Source organism: Oncorhynchus keta, chromosome 12 (assembly GCF_023373465.1).
Source record: "Oncorhynchus keta strain PuntledgeMale-10-30-2019 chromosome 12, Oket_V2, whole genome shotgun sequence".
Lineage (NCBI taxonomy): Eukaryota > Metazoa > Chordata > Actinopteri > Salmoniformes > Salmonidae > Oncorhynchus > Oncorhynchus keta.
The window spans coordinates 53,298,010-53,320,509 of NC_068432.1; the positions used below are offsets into that span (position 1 = coordinate 53,298,010).

The following is a 22,500-nucleotide window of genomic DNA, read 5'->3' on the forward strand; positions in this document are numbered from 1 at the left end:
CCCATTCTTCTCTGCAGATCCTCTCTCAAGCTCTGTCCGGTTGGATGGGGAGCGTCTCTGCACAGCTATTTTCAGGTCTCCAGAGATGTTAGTTCGGGTTCAAGTCCGGGATCTGACTGGGTCACTTAAGGACATTCAGAGACTTGTCCCGGAGCCACTCCTGCGTTGTCTTGGCTGTGTGCTTAGTGTCGTTGTCCTCCGTGACTATCCATCAAGTGTTCTGACCTCAGTCAGGATCAAAACTCTCTAACAACATTTTAGTAGAACATCTATGAACATGTATACCTTCTAGAACATCCGAGGACATTTATACCTTCTAGAACATCCGAGGACATTTATACCTTCTAGAACATCTCAGGACATTTATACCTTCTTGAACATCTATGAACATTTATACCTTCTAGAACATCTATGAACATTTATACCTTCTTGAACATCTATGAACATGTATACCTTCTAGAACATCCGAGGACATTTATACCTTCTAGAACATCTGAGGACATTTATACCTTCTAGAACATTCGAGGACATTTATAGCTTCTAGAACATCTATGAACATGTATACCTTCTAGCACATCTATGAACATGTATACCTTCTAGAACATCTGAGGACATGTATACCTTCTAGAACATCTGAGGACATTTATACCTTCTAGAACATCTCAGGACATTTATACCTTCTAGAACATCTATGAACATGTATACCTTCTAGAACATCTATGAACATGTATACCTTCTAGCACATCTATGAACATGTATACCTTCTAGAACATCTCAGGACATTTATACCTTCCAGAACATCTGAGGACATTTATACCTTCTAGAACATCTCAGGACATTTATACCTTCTAGAACATCTATGAACATGTATACCTTCTAGAACATCTATGAACATTTATACCTTCTAGCACATCTATGAACATGTATACCTTCTAGAACATCTATGAACATTCATACCTTCTAGAACATCTGAGGACATGTATACCTTCTAGAACATCTCAGGACATTTTTACCTTCTAGAACATCTATGAACATTTATACCTTCTAGAACATCTGAGGACATGTATACCTTCTAGAACATCTCAGGACATGTATACCTTCTAGAACATCTATGAACATTTATACCTTCTAGAACATCTGAGGACATGTATACCTTCTCGAACATCTCAGGACATTTATACCTTCTAGAACATCTATGAACATTTATACCTTCTAGAACGTCTGAGGACATGTATACCTTCTAGAACATCCGAGGACATTTATACCTTCTAGAACATCTGAGGACATTTATACCTTCTAGAACATCGCAGGACATTTATACCTTCTAGAACATCTATGAACATTTATACCTTCTAGAACATCTGAGGACATGTATACCTTCTAGAACATCTCAGGACATTTATACCTTCTAGAACATCTATGAACATTTATACCTTCAAGAACATCTGAGGACATGTATACCTTCTAGAACATCTATGAACATTTATACCTTCTAGAACGTCTGAGGACATGTATACCTTCTAGAACATCCGAGGACATTTATACCTTCTAGAACATCTGAGGACATTTATACCTTCTAGAACATCTCAGGACATTTATACCTTCTAGAACACATATGTCTCAAGGACGCGGGCCACATCCGGCCCATCGAGAAGGTTTTTAGGCCCCTGGGATGATCTTGAACATATTATACCTTCTAGAACATCTGAGGACATTTATACGCACCAATACTACAACAATCAACGGTGAGGAGCATTTATACCTTCTGGCACAGAGTTGTCACATCAGTAAAATTACCTTTCAGATACCCATCAAGAATGGCAAACGGAAGGTGGACACTGAGAACATTTCAAACCTTTTGTTCACATCTACCTGGAAAACCTGTCTTCTGGAACATCTACTGAAACATTTATACCTTCTAGAACATCTGACAAAAACAAGAATATGGACATGGAACAAAGGCTACAAAAGGCAGAGGAACGAGGCCTCAAATCTCGACAGGCTCTGTTCAAAAGCCAAATCACAACACATCAACATTTTATTTTGGCATGAACATTTTACCTTCAAAAACTGCATGATTAAAGTTTGTGACGAAGTTTGCCCAGAAAAAGGCAACTCTTTTTAAATGTGAGTCTGCAGAAACACCATTGCCTAGAGAGTAGACCAGTTGTCCATCAATCTAAAAGAACAGCTTGTGAAAAAGGGAAAAGATTTCATTGCATATTCCTTGGCTGTGGATGAGAGCACCGACATTTCTGACATTGCCCACATTTTCATCCGAGGAGTGGATCCACCTTCGTGACAGAGGAGTTTTTGGCTTTACGTCCTATGAACATTTACGGGGCATGATTTGTAGAAGAGGTGTCAAGATGTGTAAATGAGATAGCTGCCTTGGGAAAATCGTGGGTTTGACAACCGACGGAGCACCTTCTGTGGACACAGGAGCATGGCGAAGATACGGGAAAAGATGCAAGAGGAAAACGCGACATGAGCTGACAGCTTATCATTGTATCATACACCAGAACATCTGAAAATGGAGCATGTAATGAGCATCATCACGCGCACAGTTAACTTTATCAGAGCCAAAGGTTTGAACACTTCCAGTTCAACATTTCTGACGGAGTTAGAAACGGAGCATGTGATTTGCCTTATCACACAGAGAACAGCCAGGGAAAGGTGCTTCAAAGATGTTTCGAGTGAGGAGATTTGTCTGTTCTTGGACAGCAAAGGGAAAGACACAACACAACGAGACGAAATGTTTCTGTGTGAAATGGCTTTTCTGTGTGACATTACATCTGAATGCAATGAACTTGCAGCCAGGGTCGGGATCGTGTCATCTCTGATATGTACAGTACAGTGAAGGCATTTAAAACCAAACACTCTGTTATTTGACACTTTCCCAGCTGCCAGACCATGAAAGAGAAACCAGTCGTTCGAGCGCACAGTTGGCATGCTTGCAGCTATACGCCTGATTTGCTGACTTGAAGCACAAAAAGCAGGTTGAACTGCTCGGAACCCATTTGCTGACGTGGAAAGCTCACTCACCAAACCTCCAAATGGAGTTGATTGACAATGCAATGATGCACTGAGGCAAAATATGCGGCAGTGGGTGCTGCGGAGTTCGCCCGTTTCCTCCCGACACAATGCCCCAGCTGCGCATCCAGGCTGCTCAAACGTTGTCTATGTTTGGCAGCACATACCTGTGTGAACAACTGTTTTCTTTGATGAACTTGAACAAAACATCACACAGAAGTCGACTTACTGAACACCTCCACTCAATTCTGAGGATTTCCTCATGAACATTGATTGGAAAGATAGTATCACCCTCAACCTCAAACAAGTGAACATTACTGTGCAATCACATATTTAGAGTTTTTACTCAGTTCAAGTTTAAAAGTTAAAGTTTAATATTTGTTTTCACTGCATGTTACTTCTCCTTAAACAACGTGTTGTTTTTGATTAATAGATTTTTGACTTTATTTTATTGTATTTCAATCCAATTATATTTTAAAAATATTTCAGTTGAGTGGATGATAGAAAATTGCTATTATTGTTTTTTTCTTTGAAGTAAATTTAGCCCACTTTTGCTAAAATAGAAAATATAGGCTACTGATGGTGCCTTGAATGGTTTCTTTCATTTAATGTTCATGTTATGGGGATTTTTATATAGGAAATTTGTCTTTTGTGTCTGTTGAAAATTAAAGATTACTGACAGAGCCATAAGAAAATATTGCTTTATTTATCTGATCATATTGGAATATATTTGTTAGGTTTTCAGTAGGTTCAATTAGGTTCACTAGACTATATGCGTATTTAAACATTTTTCAACGGCTTGTAGCTAAATTTTTATTTGGCCCTCCGTCCATTTGACTTTGACACCCCTGTTCTAGAACATCTGAGGACATTTATACCTTCTAGAACATCTGAGGACATTTATACCTTCTAGAACATCTCAGGACATGTATACTTTCTAGAACATCTGAGGACATTTATACCTTCTAGAACATCTCAGGACATTTATACCTTCTAGAACATCTATGAACATGTATACCTTCTAGAACATCTATGAACATTTATACCTTCTAGCACATCTATGAACATGTATACCTTCTAGAACATCTATGAACATTTATACCTTCTAGAACATCTGAGGACATGTATACCTTCTAGAACATCTCAGGACATGTATACCTTCTGAACATTTATACCTTCTAGAACATCTGAGGACATGTATACCTTCTAGAACATCTCAGGACATGTATACCTTCTAGAACATCTATGAACATTTATACCTTCTAGAACATCTATGAACATTTATACCTTCAAGAACATCTGAGGACATGTATACCTTCTAGAACATCTCAGGACATGTATACCTTCTAGAACATCTATGAACATTTATACCTTCAAGAACATCTGAGGACATGTATACCTTCTCGAACATCTCAGGACATTTACACCTTCTAGAACATCCGAGGACATGTATACCTTCTAGAACATCTATGAACATTTATACCTTCTAGAACATCTCAGGACATGTATACCTTCTAGAACATCTATGAACATTTATACCTTCTAGAACATCTCAGGACATGTATACCTTCTAGAACATCTCAGGACATGTATACCTTCTAGAACAACTATGAACATTTATACCTTCTAGAACATCTGAGGACATTTATACCTTCTAGAACATCCGAGGACATGTATACCTTCTAGAACATCCGAGGACATTCTAAGAATGTTTAGTAGAAACAAAGAGAACACAGACAGACTAATAATATGACTCTCTGTCCCACAACACCTGACCAATCCTGGCTCTCAGCCCGTCACTCAGGGGTCACTATCCTTGACATCCAGCTGGCACACTTACTGCACACACCTACGGCACAGTTGGAAGTGCGTGGCTCTGTCACCAAAATGGCACCCTATTTGACAGTATACTGTATGCGCAGACTGGATGCTCCAAAGCAATAGGGTACCATTCTCACGCTGCTCGCTGCTCATGTCCCTGGAGAACAAAGATATTACACGGAGGTCTGTGCTCCGTCAGTGAACTCTGACCTCTACCACGCTGGAAGGCCACGGGCCGGATGGCTCGACCATCTGCTCCAATCAGAAGAACAGACAGAAGCCACACGGCTACTTCCTAATTCATCCCAGCAGGCATTGCGGCGGGTCAGTGAGCACGCTGTCATTCCAGCGAGTCGCGACGGATCTAGGAGATGTTCTGCCAACAACCAGATTACAGCGTGTGTTGGTGGTAATGTGGTGGTGTAGTATAGTGATGTGGTGTAGTATAGTGGTGTAGTGTAGTATAGTGGTATGGTGTAGTATAGTGGTGTAGTATAGTCGGGTGGTGTAGTATTGTGATGTAGTGTAGTATAGTGGTGTGGTGTAGTATAGTGATGTGGTGTAGTATAGTGGTGTGGTGTAGTATAGTGGTGTGGTGTATGGTGGTGGTGGTGGTGTAGCATAGTGGTGTGGTGTAGTATAGTGGTGTGGTGTAGGGTGGTGGTGGTGGTGTAGCATAGTGGTGTGGTGTAGTATAGTGGTATGGTCTAGGGTGGTGGTGGTGGTGTAGCATAGTGGTGTGGTGTAGTATAGTCGTGTGGTGTAGTATTGTGATGTAGTGTAGTATAGTGGTGTGGTATAGTTTAGTGGTGTAGTATAGTCGTGTGGTGTAGTATTGTGATGTAGTGTAGTATAGTGGTGTGGTGTAGTATAGTGGTGTGGTGTAGGGTGGTGGTGGTGGTGTAGCATAGTGGTGTGGTGTAGTATAGTGGTGTGGTGTAGGGTGGTGGTGGTGTAGTATAGTGATGTGGTGTAGTATAGTGGTGTAGTGTAGTATAGTGGTGTGGTGTAGTTTAGTGATGTGGTGTAGTATAGTCATGTGGTGTAGTATTGTGATGTAGTGTAGTATAGTGGTGTGGTGTAGTATAGTGGTGTGGTGTAGTATAGTTATGTGGTGTAGAATAGTCATGTAGTATAGTGATGTGGTGTAGTATAGTGGTGTGGTGTAGTATAGTGGTGTGGTGTAGTATAGTGGTGTAGTATAGTGATGTGGTGTAGTATAGTGATGTGTTGTAGCATAGTGGTGTGGTGTAGTATAGTGGTGGTGGTGTAGTATAGTGGTGGTGGTGTAGTATAGTGGTGTGGTGTGGTGTGGTATAGTGATGTGGTGTAGTATAGTCATGTGGTGTAGTATTGTGATGTAGTGTAGTATAGTGGTGTGGTGTAGTATAGTGGTGTGGTGTAGTATAGTTATGTGGTGTAGAATAGTCATGTAGTATAGTGATGTGGTGTAGTATAGTGGTGTGGTGTAGTATAGTGGTGTGGTGTAGTATAGTGGTGTAGTATAGTGATGTGGTGTAGTATAGTGATGTGTTGTAGCATAGTGGTGTGGTGTAGTATAGTGGTGGTGGTGTAGTATAGTGGTGGTGGTGTAGTATAGTGGTGTGGTGTGGTGTGGTATAGTGATGTGGTGTAGTATAGTGATGTGGTGTAGTATAGTGGTGTGGTGTGGTATAGTGATGTGGTGTAGTATAGTGGTGTGGTGTAGGGTGGTGGTGGTGTAGGGTGGTGTGATGTAGTGTAGTATAGTGATGTGGTGTAGTATAGTGGTGTGGTGTGGTGTAGTATTGTGATGTAGTGTAGTATAGTGGTGTGGTGTAGTATAGTGATGTGGTGTAGTATAGTGGTGTGGTGTAGTATAGTGGCGCGGTGTAGTATTGTGATGTAGTGTAGTATAGTATAGTGGTGTAGTATAGTGGTGTGGTGTAGTATAGTGGTGTGGTGTAGTATAGTGGTGTAGTGTAGTATAGTGGTATGGTGTAGTATAGTGGTGTAGTATAGTCGGGTGGTGTAGTATTGTGATGTAGTGTAGTATAGTGGTGTGGTGTGGTGTAGTATAGTGATGTGGTGTAGTATAGTGGTGTGGTGTAGTATAGTGGTGTGGTGTATGGTGGTGGTGGTGGTGTAGCATAGTGGTGTGGTGTAGTATAATTATGTGGTGTAGTATAGTGGTGTGGTGTAGGGTGGTGGTGGTGTACTATAGTGGTGTGGTGTAGTATAGTGGTGTTGTATAGGGTTATGGTATCTCGCTCCACCCTCCTCCCTCCCTCTCCTCATCCCCTCCACCATTCTCCTTCCCTCTCCTCATCTCCCTCCACCTTCCTCTCTCCCTCTCCTCATCTCCCTCCACCTTCCTCCCTCGCTATCTTCATCTCCCTCCACCTTCCTCTCTCCCTCTCCTCATCTCCCTCCACCTTCCTCATCTCCCTCCACCTTCCTCTCTCCCTCATCTCCCTCCACCTTCCTCTCTCCCTCTCCTCATCTCCCTCTACCTTCCTCCCTCCCTCTCCTCATCTCCCTCCACCTTCCTCTCTCCCTCTCCTCATCTCCCTCTACCTTCCTCTCTCCCACTCCTCCTCTCCCTCTACCTTCCTCCCTCGCTCTCCTCATCTCCCTCTACCTTCCTCCCTCCCTCTCCTCATCTCCCTCCACCTTCCTCTCTCCCTCTCCTCATCTCCCTCCACCATCCTCCCTCCCTCTCCTCATCTCCCTCCACCTTCCTCTCCTCATCTCCCTCCACCTTCCTCTCTCCCTCTCCTCATCTCCCTCCACCTTCCTCGCTCCCTCTCCTCATCTCCCTCCACCTTCCTCATCTCCCTTCACCTTCCTCTCTCCCTCTCCTCATCTCCCTCCACCTTCTTCTCTCCCTCTCATCATCTCCCTCCACCCTCCTCTCTCCCTCTCCTCATCTCCCTCCACCTTCCTCTCCTCATCTCCCTCCACCTTCCTCTCTCCCTCTCCTCATCTCCCTCCACCTTCCTCTCCTCATCTCCCTCCACCTTCCTCTCTCCCTCTCTTCATCTCCCTCCACCTTCCTCTCTCCCTCTCATCATCTCCCTCCACCTTCCTCTCTCCCTCTCCTCATCTCCCTCCACCTTCCTCTCTCCCTCTCCTCATCTCCCTCCACCTTCCTCTCCTCATCTCCCTCCACCTTCCTCCCTCCCTCTCATCATCTCCCTCCACCTTCCTCTCTCCCTCTCATCATCTCCCTCCACCTTCCTCTCTCCCTCTCCTCATCTCCCTCCACCTTCCTCTCCTCATCTCCCTCCACCTTCCTCCCTCCCTCTCCTCATCTCCCTCTACCTTCCTCTCTCCCTCTCCTCATCTCCCTCCACCTTCCTCTCTCCTTCTCCTCATCTCCCTCCACCTTCCTCTCTCCCTCTCCTCATCTCCCTCCACCTTCCTCCCTCGCTATCTTCATCTCCCTCCACCTTCCTCTCTCCCTCTCCTCATCTCCCTCCACCTTCCTCATCTCCCTCCACCTTCCTCTCTCCCTCATCTCCCTCCACCTTCCTCTCTCCCTCTCCTCATCTCCCTCTACCTTCCTCCCTCCCTCTCCTCATCTCCCTCCACCTTCCTCTCTCCCTCTCCTCATCTCCCTCTACCTTCCTCTCTCCCTCTCCTCCTCTCCCTCTACTTTCCTCCCTTCCTCTCCTCATCTCCCTCTACCTTCCTCCCTCCCTCTCCTCATCTCCCTCCACCTTCCTCTCTCCCTCTCCTCATCTCCCTCTACCTTCCTCTCTCCCTCTCCTCCTCTCCCTCTCCTCATCTCCCTCCACCTTCCTCTCTCCCTCTCCTCATCTCCCTCCACCTTCCTCTCTCCCTCTCCTCATCTCCCTCCACCTTCCTCTCTCCCTCTCCTCATCTCCCTCCACCTTCCTCTCTCCCTCTCCTCATCTCCCTCCACCTTCCTCTCTCCATCTCCTCATCTCCCTCCACCCTCCTCTCTCCCTCTCCTCATCTCCCTCTAGCCTTTCTCCTGCTAATAAACCTGCAGCCTGTGATTATCTGGTGCTCCTTAGTTAAGACACAGATTTCCCCACAGAGACATCTCCACAGATTGCAGTGTGTGCGCGCGCGCGTGTGTGTGTGTGTGTGTGTGTGTGTGTGTGTGTGTGTGTGTGTGTGTGTGTGTGTGTGTGTGTGTGTGTGTGTGTGTGTGTGTGTGTGTGTGTGTGTGTGTGTGCGTGCGTGTGCGTGTGTACAGAGTCTTCGTCTGGCAAGAAATTGAAGGGAAACGGCTCCCTACTGTAAAATCAGCTAATCTACAGTTCTCAGACCTGGAAACGGCTCCCTACTGTAAAATCAGCTAATCTACAGTTCTCAGACCTGGAAACGGCTCCCTACTGTAAAATCAGCTAATCTATAGTTCTCAGACCTGGAAACGGCTACCTACTGTAAAATCAGCTAATCTACAGTTCTCAGACCTGGAAACGGCTACCTACTGTAAAATCAGCTAATCTATAGTTCTCAGACCTGGAAACGGCTACCTACTGTAAAATCAGCTAATCTACAGTTCTCAGACCTGGAAACGGCTACCTACTGTAAAATCAGCTAATCTACAGTTCTCAGACCTGGAAACGGCTCCCTACTGTAAAATCAGCTAATCTATAGTTCTCAGACCTGGAAACGGCTACCTACTGTAAAATCAGCTAATCTACAGTTCTCAGACCTGGAAACGGCTACCTACTGTAAAATCAGCTAATCTATAGTTCTCAGACCTGGAAACGGCTACCTACTGTAAAATCAGCTAATCTACAGTTCTCAGACCTGGAAACGGCTACCTACTGTAAAATCAGCTAATCTACAGTTCTCACACCTGGAAACGGCTACCTACTGTAAAATCAGCTAATCTACAGTTCTCAGACCTGGAAACGGCTACCTACTGTAAAATCAGCTAATCTACAGTTCTCAGACCTGGAAACGGCTCCCTACTGTAAAATCAGCTAATCTACAGTTCTCAGACCTGGAAACGGCTCCCTACTGTAAAATCAGCTAATCTACAGTTCTCAGACATGGAAACGGCTACCTACTGTAAAATCAGCTAATCTACAGTTCTCAGACCTGGAAACGGCTCCCTACTGTAAAATCAGCTAATCTACAGTTCTCAGACCTGGAAACGGCTACCTACTGTAAAATCAGCTAATCTACAGTTCTCAGACCTGGAAACGGCTCCCTACTGTAAAATCAGCTAATCTACAGTTCTCAGACCTAGAAACGGCTCCCTACTGTAAAATCAGCTAATCTATAGTTCTCAGACCTGGAAACGGCTACCTACTGTAAAATCAGCTAATCTACAGTTCTCAGACCTGGAAACGGCTACCTACTGTAAAATCAGCTAATCTATAGTTCTCAGACCTGGAAACGGCTACCTACTGTAAAATCAGCTAATCTACAGTTCTCAGACCTGGAAACGGCTACCTACTGTAAAATCAGCTAATCTACAGTTCTCAGACCTGGAAACGGCTCCCTACTGTAAAATCAGCTAATCTATAGTTCTCAGACCTGGAAACGGCTACCTACTGTAAAATCAGCTAATCTACAGTTCTCAGACCTGGAAACGGCTACCTACTGTAAAATCAGCTAATCTATAGTTCTCAGACCTGGAAACGGCTACCTACTGTAAAATCAGCTAATCTACAGTTCTCAGACCTGGAAACGGCTACCTACTGTAAAATCAGCTAATCTACAGTTCTCACACCTGGAAACGGCTACCTACTGTAAAATCAGCTAATCTACAGTTCTCAGACCTGGAAACGGCTACCTACTGTAAAATCAGCTAATCTACAGTTCTCAGACCTGGAAACGGCTCCCTACTGTAAAATCAGCTAATCTACAGTTCTCAGACCTGGAAACGGCTCCCTACTGTAAAATCAGCTAATCTACAGTTCTCAGACATGGAAACGGCTACCTACTGTAAAATCAGCTAATCTACAGTTCTCAGACCTGGAAACGGCTCCCTACTGTAAAATCAGCTAATCTACAGTTCTCAGACCTGGAAACGGCTACCTACTGTAAAATCAGTTAATCTACAGTTCTCAGACCTGGAAACGGCTCCCTACTGTAAAATCAGCTAATCTACAGTTCTCAGACCTGGAAACGGCTCCCTACTGTAAAATCAGCTAATCTACAGTTCTCAGACCTGGAAACGGCTACCTACTGTAAAATCAGCTAATCTACAGTTCTCAGACCTGGAAACGGCTACCTACTGTAAAATCAGCTAATCTACAGTTCTCAGACCTGGAAACGGCCCCCTCCTGTAAAATCAGCTAATCTACAGTTCTCAGACCTGGAAACGGCTACCTACTGTAAAATCAGCTAATCTACAGTTCTCAGACCTGGAAACGGCTCCCTACTGTAAAATCAGCTAATCTACAGTTCTCAGACCTGGAAACGGCTACCTACTGTAAAATCAGCTAATCTATAGTTCTCAGACCTGGAAACGGCTACCTACTGTAAAATCAGCTACTCTACAGTTCTCAGAACTGGAAACGGCTACCTACTGTAAAATCAGCTAATCTATAGTTCTCGGACCTGGAAACGGCTACCTACTGTAAAATCAGCTAATCTACAGTTCTCAGACCTGGAAACGGCTCCCTACTGTAAAATCAGCTAATCTACAGTTCTCAGACCTGGAAACGGCTACCTACTGTAAAATCAGCTAGTCTATAGTTCTCAGACCTGGAAACGGCTCCCTACTGTAAAATCAGCTAATCTATAGTTCTCAGACCTGGAAACGGCTACCTACTGTAAAATCAGATAATCTATAGTTCTCAGACCTGGAAACGGCTCCCTACTGTAAAATCAGCTAATCTACAGTCCCCAGACCTGCTACAGACTTCCCATGAACCTATATTACCATCTGTTCCCAGACCTGCTATAGCCTTCCAATATTACCATCTGTTCCCAGACCTGCTATAGCCTTCACATTAACCTTTAACCTATATTACCATCTGTTCCCAGACCTGCTATAGACTTAACATTAACCTATATTACCATCTGTACCCAGACCTGCTATAGACTTCCCATGAACCTATATTACCATCTGTTCCCAGACCTGTTATAGACTTCCAATATTACCATCTGTTCCCAGACCTGCTATAGACTTCCCATGAACCTATATTACCATCTGTTCCCAGACCTGCTATAGCCTTCCAATATTACCATCTGTTCCCAGACCTGCTATATCCTTCCAATATTACCATCTGTTCCCAGACCTGCTATAGACTTAACATTAACCTATATTACCATCTGTTCCCAGACCTGTTATAGACTTCCAATATTACCATCTGTTCCCAGACCTGCTATAGCCTTCACATTAACCTTTAACCTATATTACCATCTGTTCCCAGACCTGCTATAGACTTAACATTAACCTATATTACCATCTGTACCCAGACCTGCTATAGACTTCCCATGAACCTGTATTACCATCTGTTCCCAGACCTGTTATAGACTTCCAATATTACCATCTGTTCCCAGACCTGCTATGTCATTAAACTGTAATAACAGTGTAGAATGCTGCTTTAAATCCACAAAACTGCAACATCATTGGTGGGGGGACGCAGCTGTGAGGTGAGAGAGAGACTCAAATGAGAAGAAATTTGGACTAATATTTGCCATTACGAAGACGCATTCATCCAAAAGTGACCTATGCGAGTATACACTATACGTATGGGTGGGCACGGGAATCGAACCCACTACCCTGGCGTTAGAAGTGCCTTGCTCTACCAACTGAGCTTCCGAGAACCACTCCACAACAGCCCTGTGATTGGCGAAAGCCAAGGTATTATATTAAAGAATCAACAGAGACCTGTCATAGTCTCTCTCTGTAGACTAGACCTGTCATGGTCTCTCTCTATAGACTAGACCTGTCATGGTCTCTCTCTATAGACCTGTCATGGCCTCTCTCTCTGTAGACCTGTCATGGTCTCTCTCTATAGACCAGTCATGGTCTCTCTCTATAGACCTGTCATGGTATCTCTCTGTAGACCTGTCATAATCTCTCTCTATAGACCTGTTATGGTCTCTCTCTATAGACCTGTCATGGTCTCTCTCTCTGTAGACCTGTCATGGTCTCTCTCTCTGTAGACCTGTCATGGTCTCTCTCTATAGACCTGTCATGGTCTCTCTCTATAGACCTGTGTTGGTCTCTCTCTATAGACCTGTCATGGTCTCTCTCTATAGACCAGTCATGGTCTCTCTCTATAGACCTGTCATAGTCTCTCTCTATAGACCTGTCATGGCCTCTCTCTCTGTAGACCTGTCATGGTCTCTCTCTATAGACCTGTCATGGCCTCTCTCTCTATAGACCTGTCATAGTCTCTCTCTATAGACCTGTCATAATCTCTCTCTATAGACCTGTCATGGTATCTCTCTGTAGACCTGTCATAATCTCTCTCTATAGACCTGTCATGGTCTCTCTCTATAGACCTGTCATGGTCTCTCTCTCTGTAGACCTGTCATGGTCTCGCTCTCTATAGACCTGTCATGGTCTCTCTCTATAGACCTGTCATGGTCTCTCTCTATAGACCTGTCATGGTCTCTCTCTATAGACCTGTCATGGTCTCTCTCTCTATAGACCAGTCATGGTCTCTCTCTATAGACCAGTCATGGTCTCTCTTTATAGACCTGTCATAGTCTCTCTCTAAAGACCTGTCATGGTCTCTCTCTATAGACCTGTCATGGTCTCTCTCTCTGTAGACCTGTCATGGTCTCTCTCTCTGTAGACCTGTCATGGTCTCTCTCTATAGACCTGTCATGGTCTCTCTCTATAGACCTGTCATGGTCTCTCTCTCTCTCTATAGACCTGTCATGGTCTCTCTCTGTAGACCTGTCATGGTCTCTCTCTCTATAGACCTGTCATGGTCTCTCTCTATAGACCTGTCATATTCTCTCTCTATAGACCTGTCATAGTCTCTCTCTGTAGACCTGTCATGGTCTCTCTCTGTAGACCTGTCATGGTCTCTCTCTATAGACTAGACCTGTCATGGTCTCTCTCTATAGACCTGTCATGGTCTCTCTCTATAGACTAGACCTGTCATGGTCTCTCTCTCTATAAACCTGTCATGGTCTCTCTCTGTAGACCTGTCATAATCTCTCTCTCTGTAGACCTGTCATAATCTCTCTCTATAGACCTGTCATGGTATCTCTCTATAGACCTGTCATGGTCTCTCTCTCTATGGACCTGTCATGGTCTCTCTCTGTAGACCTGTCATGGTCTCTCTCTCTCTATAGACCTGTCATGGTCTCTCTCTCTGTAGACCTGTCATGGTCTCTCTCTGTAGACCTGTCATGATTTCTCTCTGTAGACCTGTCATAATCTCTCTCTATAGACCTGTCATGGTCTCTCTCTGTAGACCTGTCATGGTCTCTCTCTCTATAGACCTGTCATGGTCTCTCTCTATAGACCTGTCATATTCTCTCTCTATAGACCTGTCATGGTCTCTCTCTGTAGACCTGTCATGGTCTCTCTCTATCTGTAGACCTGTCATGGTCTCTCTCTATAGACCTGTCATGGTCTCTCTCTGTAGACCTGTCATGGTCTCTCTCTGTAGACCTGTCATGGTCTCTCTCTATAGACCTGTCATAGTCTCTCTCTGTAGACCTGTCATAATCTCTCTCTGTAGACCTGTCATGGTCTCTCTCTCTGTCGACCTGTCATGGTCTCTCTCTGTAGACCTGTCATGGTCTCTCTCTCTGTAGACCTGTCATAGCCTCTCTCTGTAGACCTGTCATGGTCTCTCTCTCTGTAGACCTGTCATAGTCTCTCTCTGTAGACCTGTCATGGTCTCTCTCTCTGTCGACCTGTCATGGTCTCTCTCTGTACACCTGTCATGGTCTCTCTCTCTGTCGACCTGTCATGGTCTCTCTCTGTACACCTGTCATGGTCTCTCTCTCTCTGTAGACCTGTCATAGTCTCTCTCTGTAGACCTGTCATAGTCTCTCTCTGTAGACCTGTCATGGTCTCTCTCTCTGTAGACCTGTCATAGTCTCTCTCTGTAGACCTGTCATGGTCTCTCTCTCTGTCGACCTGTCATGGTCTCTCTCTGTAGACTAGACCTGTCATAGTCTCTCTCTATAGACCTGTCATAGTCTCTCTCTGTAGACCTGTCATGGTCTCTCTCTGTAGACCTGTCATGGTTTCTCTCTGTAGACCTGTCATGGTCTCTCTCTATAGACCTGTCATAGTCTCTCTCTGTAGACCTGTTATGGTCTCTCTCTCTGTAGACCTGTCATGGTCTCTCTCTATAGACCTGTCATGGTCTCTCTCTGTAGACCTGTCATGGTCTCTCTCTGTAGACCTGTCATGGTCTCTCTCTCTGTCGACCTGTCATGGTCTCTCTCTGTAGACCTGTCATGGTCTCTCTCTCTGTAGACCTGTCATAGTCTCTCTCTCTGTAGACCTGTCATGGTCTCTCTCTCTGTAGACCTGTCATAGTCTCTCTCTGTAGACCTGTCATGGTCTCTCTCTCTGTCGACCTGTCATGGTCTCTCTCTGTAGACCTGTCATGGTCTCTCTCTCTGTAGACCTGTCATAGTCTCTCTCTGTAGACCTGTCATAGTCTCTCTCTGTAGACCTGTCATGGTCTCTCTCTGTAGACCTGTCATAGTCTCTCTCTGTAGACCTGTTATGGTCTCTCTCTCTGTAGACTTGTCATAGTCTCTCTCTATAGACCTGTCATAGTCTCTCTCTATAGAACTCTGGACATGTCACATGGTCTGGTAGAGATAACTCTGGACGTGTCACATGGTCTGGTAGAGATAACTCTGGACATGTCACATGGTCTGGTAGAGATAACTCTGGACGTGTCACATGGTCTGGTAGAGATAACTCTGGACGTGTCACATGGTTTGGTATAGATAACTCTGGACATGTCACATGGTCTAGTAGAGATAACTCTGGACGTGTCACATGGTCTGGTAGAGATAACTCTGGACGTGTCACATGGTCTGGTAGAGATAACTGTGGACGTGTCACATGGTCTAGGAGAGATAACTGTGGACGTGTCACATGGTCTGGTAGAGATAACTCTGGACATGTCACATGGTCTGGTATAGATAACTCTGGACATGTCACATGGTTTGGTATAGATAACTCTGGACATGTCACATGGTCTGGTATAGATAACTCTGGACGTGTCACATGGCCGTAAAAAAAAACGAACCGCTACAATAGGGAGCAATTAAGGCTGTGCGGCAGCAATGCATTGTGGGTCGTCGAGGGGTGCTTACCGTTCAGACTGCTCCTATCAATCAGGTTGTTGTCAGAGGGCCAGTAGCTTCCGTCTCCATGGCGACCTGTAGTACAGAGAAAAGGGAGAATGGAGAAGAATGCCGTTACAGTTACAGTGTTCAAACTAATCTAAGGAAGAGTTACGTATTTTATTATTTTACGTATTTTTATTAGGAACGCAGTATTTCCCATTTCACGTTGTATCTTGAGTCTGAATGGAGATCCTGGCATCTGCCAGTACTGTGCGGAGCAGCAGGCTGTACTGTTGTCGGTCTATCTATACAGTCCTAATCGCCAACCAATCATAGGCAATTGGAAACCATGCGTTTGAGAGGAGAAGAGTAGAATTCTGTGCTTGCCTTGAATGCCCCCCCCAGCACCAAAACACACAGGGAAGCAGCTTGCGAAAGCCATGGAGAGTGACTGAGCCTCTTAGGTGAAGAGCCTCTGGCTGCTACTCCAAACTCTCTGTCTGTCTCTATGTTTCTCTGTCTGTCTGTCTGTCTGTCTGTCTGTCTGTCTGTCTGTCTGTCTGTCTGTCACTGTCTCTCTGGCAGAAATTCTACAAAGAGCTCCCCAGTGACTTCCCAATATCCAATTATTATCTAGCAAAAAAAGATATCCCCCCAAATGTACTATTGTAGTGGTCTGTAGTGGAATGTAGTGGACTGTAGTGGTCTGTAGTGGACTGTAGTGGTCTGTAGTGGACTGTAGTGGGCTGTAGTGGTATGTAGCGGACTGTAGTGGTCTGTAGTGGACTGTAGTGGTCTTTAGTGGTCTGTAGTAGACTGTAATAGACTGTAATGGTCTGTAGTGGTCTGTAGTGGACTGTAGTGGTCTGTAGTGGTCTGTAATGAACTGTAGTAGACTGTAATGGTCTGTAGTGGACTGTAATGGTCTGTAGTGGTCTGTAGTGGACTGTAGTGGTCTGTAGTAGACTGTAATAGACTGTAATGGTCTGTAGTGGTCTGTAGCGGACTGTAGTGGTCTGTAGTGGACTGTAATAGACTGTAGTGGTCTGTAGTGGACTGTAGTGGACTGTAGTGGTCTGTAGTGGACTGTAGTGGTCTGTAATGAACTGTAGTGGACTGTCGTGGGCTGTAGTGGACTGTAGTGGTCTGTAGTGGTCTGTAGTAGACTGTAATAGACTGTAGTGGTCTGTAGTGGACTGTAGTGGACTGTAATGGACTGTAGTGGTCTGTAGTGGACTGTAGTGGACTGTAGTGGTCTGTAGTGGTCTGTAGTGGACTGTAGTGGTCTTTAGTGGTCTGTAGTGGACTGTAGTGGACTGTAATGTACTGTAGTGGTCTGTAGTGGACTCTAGTGGACTGTAGTGGTCTGTAGTGGTCTGTAGTAGTCTGTAGTGGTCTGCAGTGGTCTGTAGTAGACTGTAATGGACTGTAGTGGACTGTAGTGGGCTGTAGTGGACTGTAGTGGTCTGTAGTGGTCTGTAGTAGACTGTAATAGACTGTAGTGGTCTGTAGTGGACTGTGGTGGTCTGTAGTGGACTGTAGTGGACTGTAGTGGTATGTAGTGGACTGTAATGGACTGTAGTGGACTGTAGTGGTCTGTAGTGGTATGTAGTGGACTGTAGTGGACTGTAGTGGACTGTAATGGACTGTAGTGGTCTGTAGTGGACTATAATGGACTGTAGTGGTCTGTAGTGTTCTGTAATGGACCATTGTAGTGTTTTGAAGTGGTGTGTAGTGGTCTGTAGTGGACTGTTGTAGTGCATTGAAGTGGTACGTAATTGATCTGCAGTGGTCTGTAATTGGTCTGCAGTGGTCTGTAATTGTTCTGTAGTTGTTTTTCGTGGTATGTAGTGGACTGTGGTGGTCTGTAATTGGTCTGTAGTGGTCTGTAATTGGTCTGTAGTGGTCTGTAGTGGATCATTGTAGTGTTTTGAAGTGGTGTGTAGTGGTCTGTAGTGGTCTGCAGTGGTCTGTAATTGTTCTGTAGTTGTTTTTCGTGGTATGTAGTGGACTGTGGTGATCTGTAATTGGTCTGTAGTGGTCTGTAATTGGTCTGTAGTGGTCTGTAGTGGATCATTGTAGTGTTTTGAAGTGGTCTGTAGTGGTCTGTAATTGGTCTGTAGTGGTCCGTAATTGGTCTGTAGAGGTCTAAAGTGTACTATTGCAGTTGCCTGTAGTGGTCTGTAATTGGTCTGTGGTGGTCCGTAGTAGTCTGTAAGGTATTATTACAGTGTATTGTAGTGTATTGTAGTGGTCTGTAGTGGTCTGTAGTGGTCTGTAGTGTAGGTAGGCAGAAGAAAAATAACAGGCTTTCTTCACATGCCTGCTGGCTGTGTATATATCATAGAGACAGCGAAAGGCCGGCAGGGGCCACATTGACTCCTCCACAGATGCTGTGCTTCAGGGACAGGTCTTACAGTTGAGTCTCCAATGCCACCCTGTTCTCTACGTAGTGCTCTATGTTTCACCAGAGTTCTGGTGGAAATAAGTGCCCTATGCAGGGAATAGGGTGTCATTTGGTAGGCTGTTTATGACTGTTGTTTGGGACCTGCGGTGTTTCATTATTTATTTATTTATTTTCGTAAATGTTATAGCAGAGGAAGACAATGAGCCGAGAGTTTCATACGCCACATGGCTGGGATACAACTGAGTTTTGAACAACAATGAAATATTCAGGCTGTAATTGTGCCGCCTGTCATCAAAACAGATTTCATATCCAGCGCTGAAATAAACAGATCTCTTTTCAATGATGACTGATGAATCAAATTCATGATCAGTGATTTGATTGTTACAATTTTTGGAAAAAAACAAAGACTCCTAATGCAAAACCGACCATTAAAAGACAAGAGGAAGAGACTTTGCCTTAACCAACTAAACTAAACTATGAGACTATGAGACAGACTGTACTTCAAAACACAGTCTAGAACAGGGACTAGAAGACATTCCAGAACAGGGACTAGAAGACATTCTAGAACAGGGACTCGAAAACATTCCAGAACAGGCACTAGAAGACATTCTAGAACAGGGACTAGGACAGGGAGTAGACATTCCAGAACAGGCACTAGAAGACATTCCAGAACAGGGACTAGAAGACATTCTAGAACAGGGACTAGAAGACATTCTAGAACAGGGACTAGAAGATATTCTAGAACAGGGACTAGAAGATATTCTAGAACAGGGACTATAAGATATTATAGAACAGGGACTAGAAGATATTATAGAACAGGGACTAGAACAGGGACTAGAAGATATTCTAGAACAGGGACTATAAGATATTATAGAACAGGGACTAGAATATATTATAGAACAGGGACAAGAACAGGGACTAGAAGACATTCTAGAACAGGGACTAGAAGATATTCTAGAACAGGGACTAGGACAGGGAGTAGACATTCCAGAACAGGGACTAGAAGACATTCCAGAACAGGGACTAGAATACATTCTAGAACAGGGACTAGAAGATATTCTAGACCAGGGACTAGAAGACATTCTAGAACAAGGACTAGAAGACATTCTAGAACATGGACTAAAACACATTCCAGAACAGGGACTAGAAGACATTCTAGAACAGGGACTAGAAGACATTCTAGAACATGGACTAAAACACATTCCAGAACAGGGACTAGAAGACATCCTAGATCAGGGACTGGAAGACATTCAGGAACAGGGACTAGAAGACATTCTAGAACAAGGACTAAAACACATTTTAGAACAGGGACTAGAAGACATCATTGAACAGGGACTAGAATATATTCTAGAACAGGGACTAGAAGACATCCTAGAACAGGGACAAGAACAACAGGGACTAGAATACATCCTAGAACAGGGACTAGAAGATATTCTAGAACGGGGACTAGAAGACATTCTAGAACAGGGACTAGACATTCCAGAACAGGGACTAGAAGATATTCTAAAACGGGGACTAGAAGACATTCTAGAACAGGGACTAGACATTCCAGAACAGGGACTAAAACAGGGACTAGAAGACATCCTAAAACAGGGGCTAGACATTCCAGCACAGGGACTAAAACAAATTATTGAGCAGGGACTAGAGCACATTCTAGAACAGGGACTGGAATACATTTAAGAACAGGGACTAGAAGACATTCTACAACAGGGACTGGAAGACATTCTAGAACAGGGCATAGAATACATTCTAGAATGGAGACTAGTGCACATTCTAGAACAGGGACTGGAAGGCATTCTAGAACAGGGACTAGAAGACATGCTAGAATAGGGACTAGTGCACATTCTAGAACAGGGACTGGAAGACATTCTAGAACAGGGACTGGAAGATAGATATTCTAGAACAGGGACTAGGATGAATACATTCTGGAACAGGGACTACAAAACATTCTAGAACAGGGACTAGAAAGTGACTAATTATCTCACTGATATATGTATGTCCTGTTGTCCCCCATCAACCCATTTCTAACATCCACTTCAGTAGAGAGTAAGTATGTTACAACAGGCAGATGTGCTATAAGCTGGGGCCAGCCACTGAGAAAAGAGGTATGATTGAGGACAGAGGAGGTGTGATAGGGGACAGAGGAGGTATGATAGGGGACAGAGGAGGTGTGATAGAGGACAAGGGAGGTATGATAGGAGTCAGAGGAGGTATGAAAGGAGACAGAGGAGGTATGATAGGAGACAGAGGAGGTATGAAAGGAGACAGAGGAGGTATGAAAGGAGACAGAGGAGGTATGATAGGAGACAGAGGAGGTATGATAGGAGACAGAGGAGGTATGAAAGGAGACAGAGGAGGTATGAAAGGAGACAGAGGAGGTATGATAGGAGACAGGAGAGGTATGATAGAGACAGAGGAGGTATGATAGGAGACAGAGGAGGTATGAAAGGAGACAGAGGAGGTATTATAGAGGACAGGGAAGTATGAAAGGAGACAGAGGAGGTATGAAAGGAGACAGAGGAGGTATGATAGGAGACAGAGGAGGTATGATAGGAGACAGAGGAGGTATGAAAGGAGACAGAGGAGATATGAATGGAGACAGAGGAGGTATGATAGAGAGACAGAGGAGGTATGAAAGGAGACAGAGGAGGTATGAAAGGAGACAGAGGAGGTATGAAAGGAGACAGAGGAGGTATGAAAGGAGACAGAGGAGGTATGAAAGGAGACAGAGGAGGTATGATAGGAGACAGAGGAGGTATGAAAGGAGACAGAGGAGGTATGATAGGAGACAGAGGAGGTATGAAAGGAGACAGAGGAGGTATGATAGGAGACAGAGGAGGTATGATAGGAGACAGAGGAGGCATGATAGAGACAGAGGAGGTATGAAAGGAGACAGAGGAGGTATGAAAGGAGACAGAGGAGGTATGATAGAGGACAGAGGAGGTATGAAAGGAGACAGAGGAGGTATGAAAGGAGACAGAGGAGGTATGATAGGAGACAGAGGAGGTATGAAAGGAGACAGAGGAGGTATGATAGGAGACAGAGGAGGTATGAAAGGAGACAGAGGAGGTATGAAAGGAGACAGAGGAGGTATGATAGGAGACAGAGGAGGTATGAAAGGAGACAGAGGAGGTATGAAAGGAGACAGAGGAGGTATGATAGGAGACAGAGGAGGTATGATAGGAGACAGAGGAGGTATGAAAGGAGACAGAGGAGGTATGATAGGAGACAGAGGAGGTATGAATGGAGACAGAGGAGGTATGATAGGAGACAGAGGAGGTATGAATGGAGACAGAGGAGGTATGATAGGAGACAGAGGAGGTATGAATAGGAGACAGAGGAGGTATGAAAGGAGACAGAGGAGGTATGAAAGGAGACAGAGGAGGTATGATAGGAGACAGGGGAGGTATGATAGAGACAGGGGAGGTATGATAGGAGACAGAGGAGGTATGATAGGAGACAGAGGAGGTATGATAGGAGACAGAGGAGGTATGATAGGAGACAGAGGTGGTATGATAGGAGACAGAGGAGGTATGATAGAGGACAGGGGAGGTATGATAGGAGACAGAGGAGGCATGATAGGAGACAGAGGAGGTATGATAGGAGACAGAGGAGGTATGAAAGGAGACAGAGGAGGTATGATAGGAGACAGAGGAGGTATGATAGGAGACAGAGGAGGTATGATAGGAGACAGAGGAGGTATGAAAGGAGACAGAGGAGGTATGAAAGGAGACAGAGGAGGTATGATAGGAGACAGAGGAGGTATGATAGGAGACAGAGGAGGTATGAAAGGAGACAGAGGAGGTATGAAAGGAGACAGAGGAGGTATGAAAGGAGACAGAGGAGGTATGATAGGAGACAGAGGAGGTATGATAGGAGACAGAGGAGGTATGATAGGAGACAGAGGAGGTATGAAAGGAGACAGAGGAGGTTTGATAGGAGACAGAGGAGGTATGATAGGAGACAGAGGAGGTATTTTGATAGGAGACAGAGGTGGTATGATAGGAGACAGAGGAGGTATGAAAGGAGAC

At 44.7% G+C, this 22,500-nt stretch overlaps 1 protein-coding gene across 1 annotated transcript in view; it reads right to left on the minus strand.

Annotated features, from left to right (window-relative positions):
• dcc (DCC netrin 1 receptor) overlaps positions 1 to 22,500 on the minus strand; it is a 681,343-nt gene that overhangs the window by 79,426 nt on the left and 579,417 nt on the right. The window contains exon 23 of the mRNA XM_052458625.1: positions 16,090 to 16,155. Coding sequence (XP_052314585.1) covers positions 16,090 to 16,155 — 66 coding nt within the window. The remainder of the gene's footprint in view (positions 1 to 16,089; positions 16,156 to 22,500) is intronic.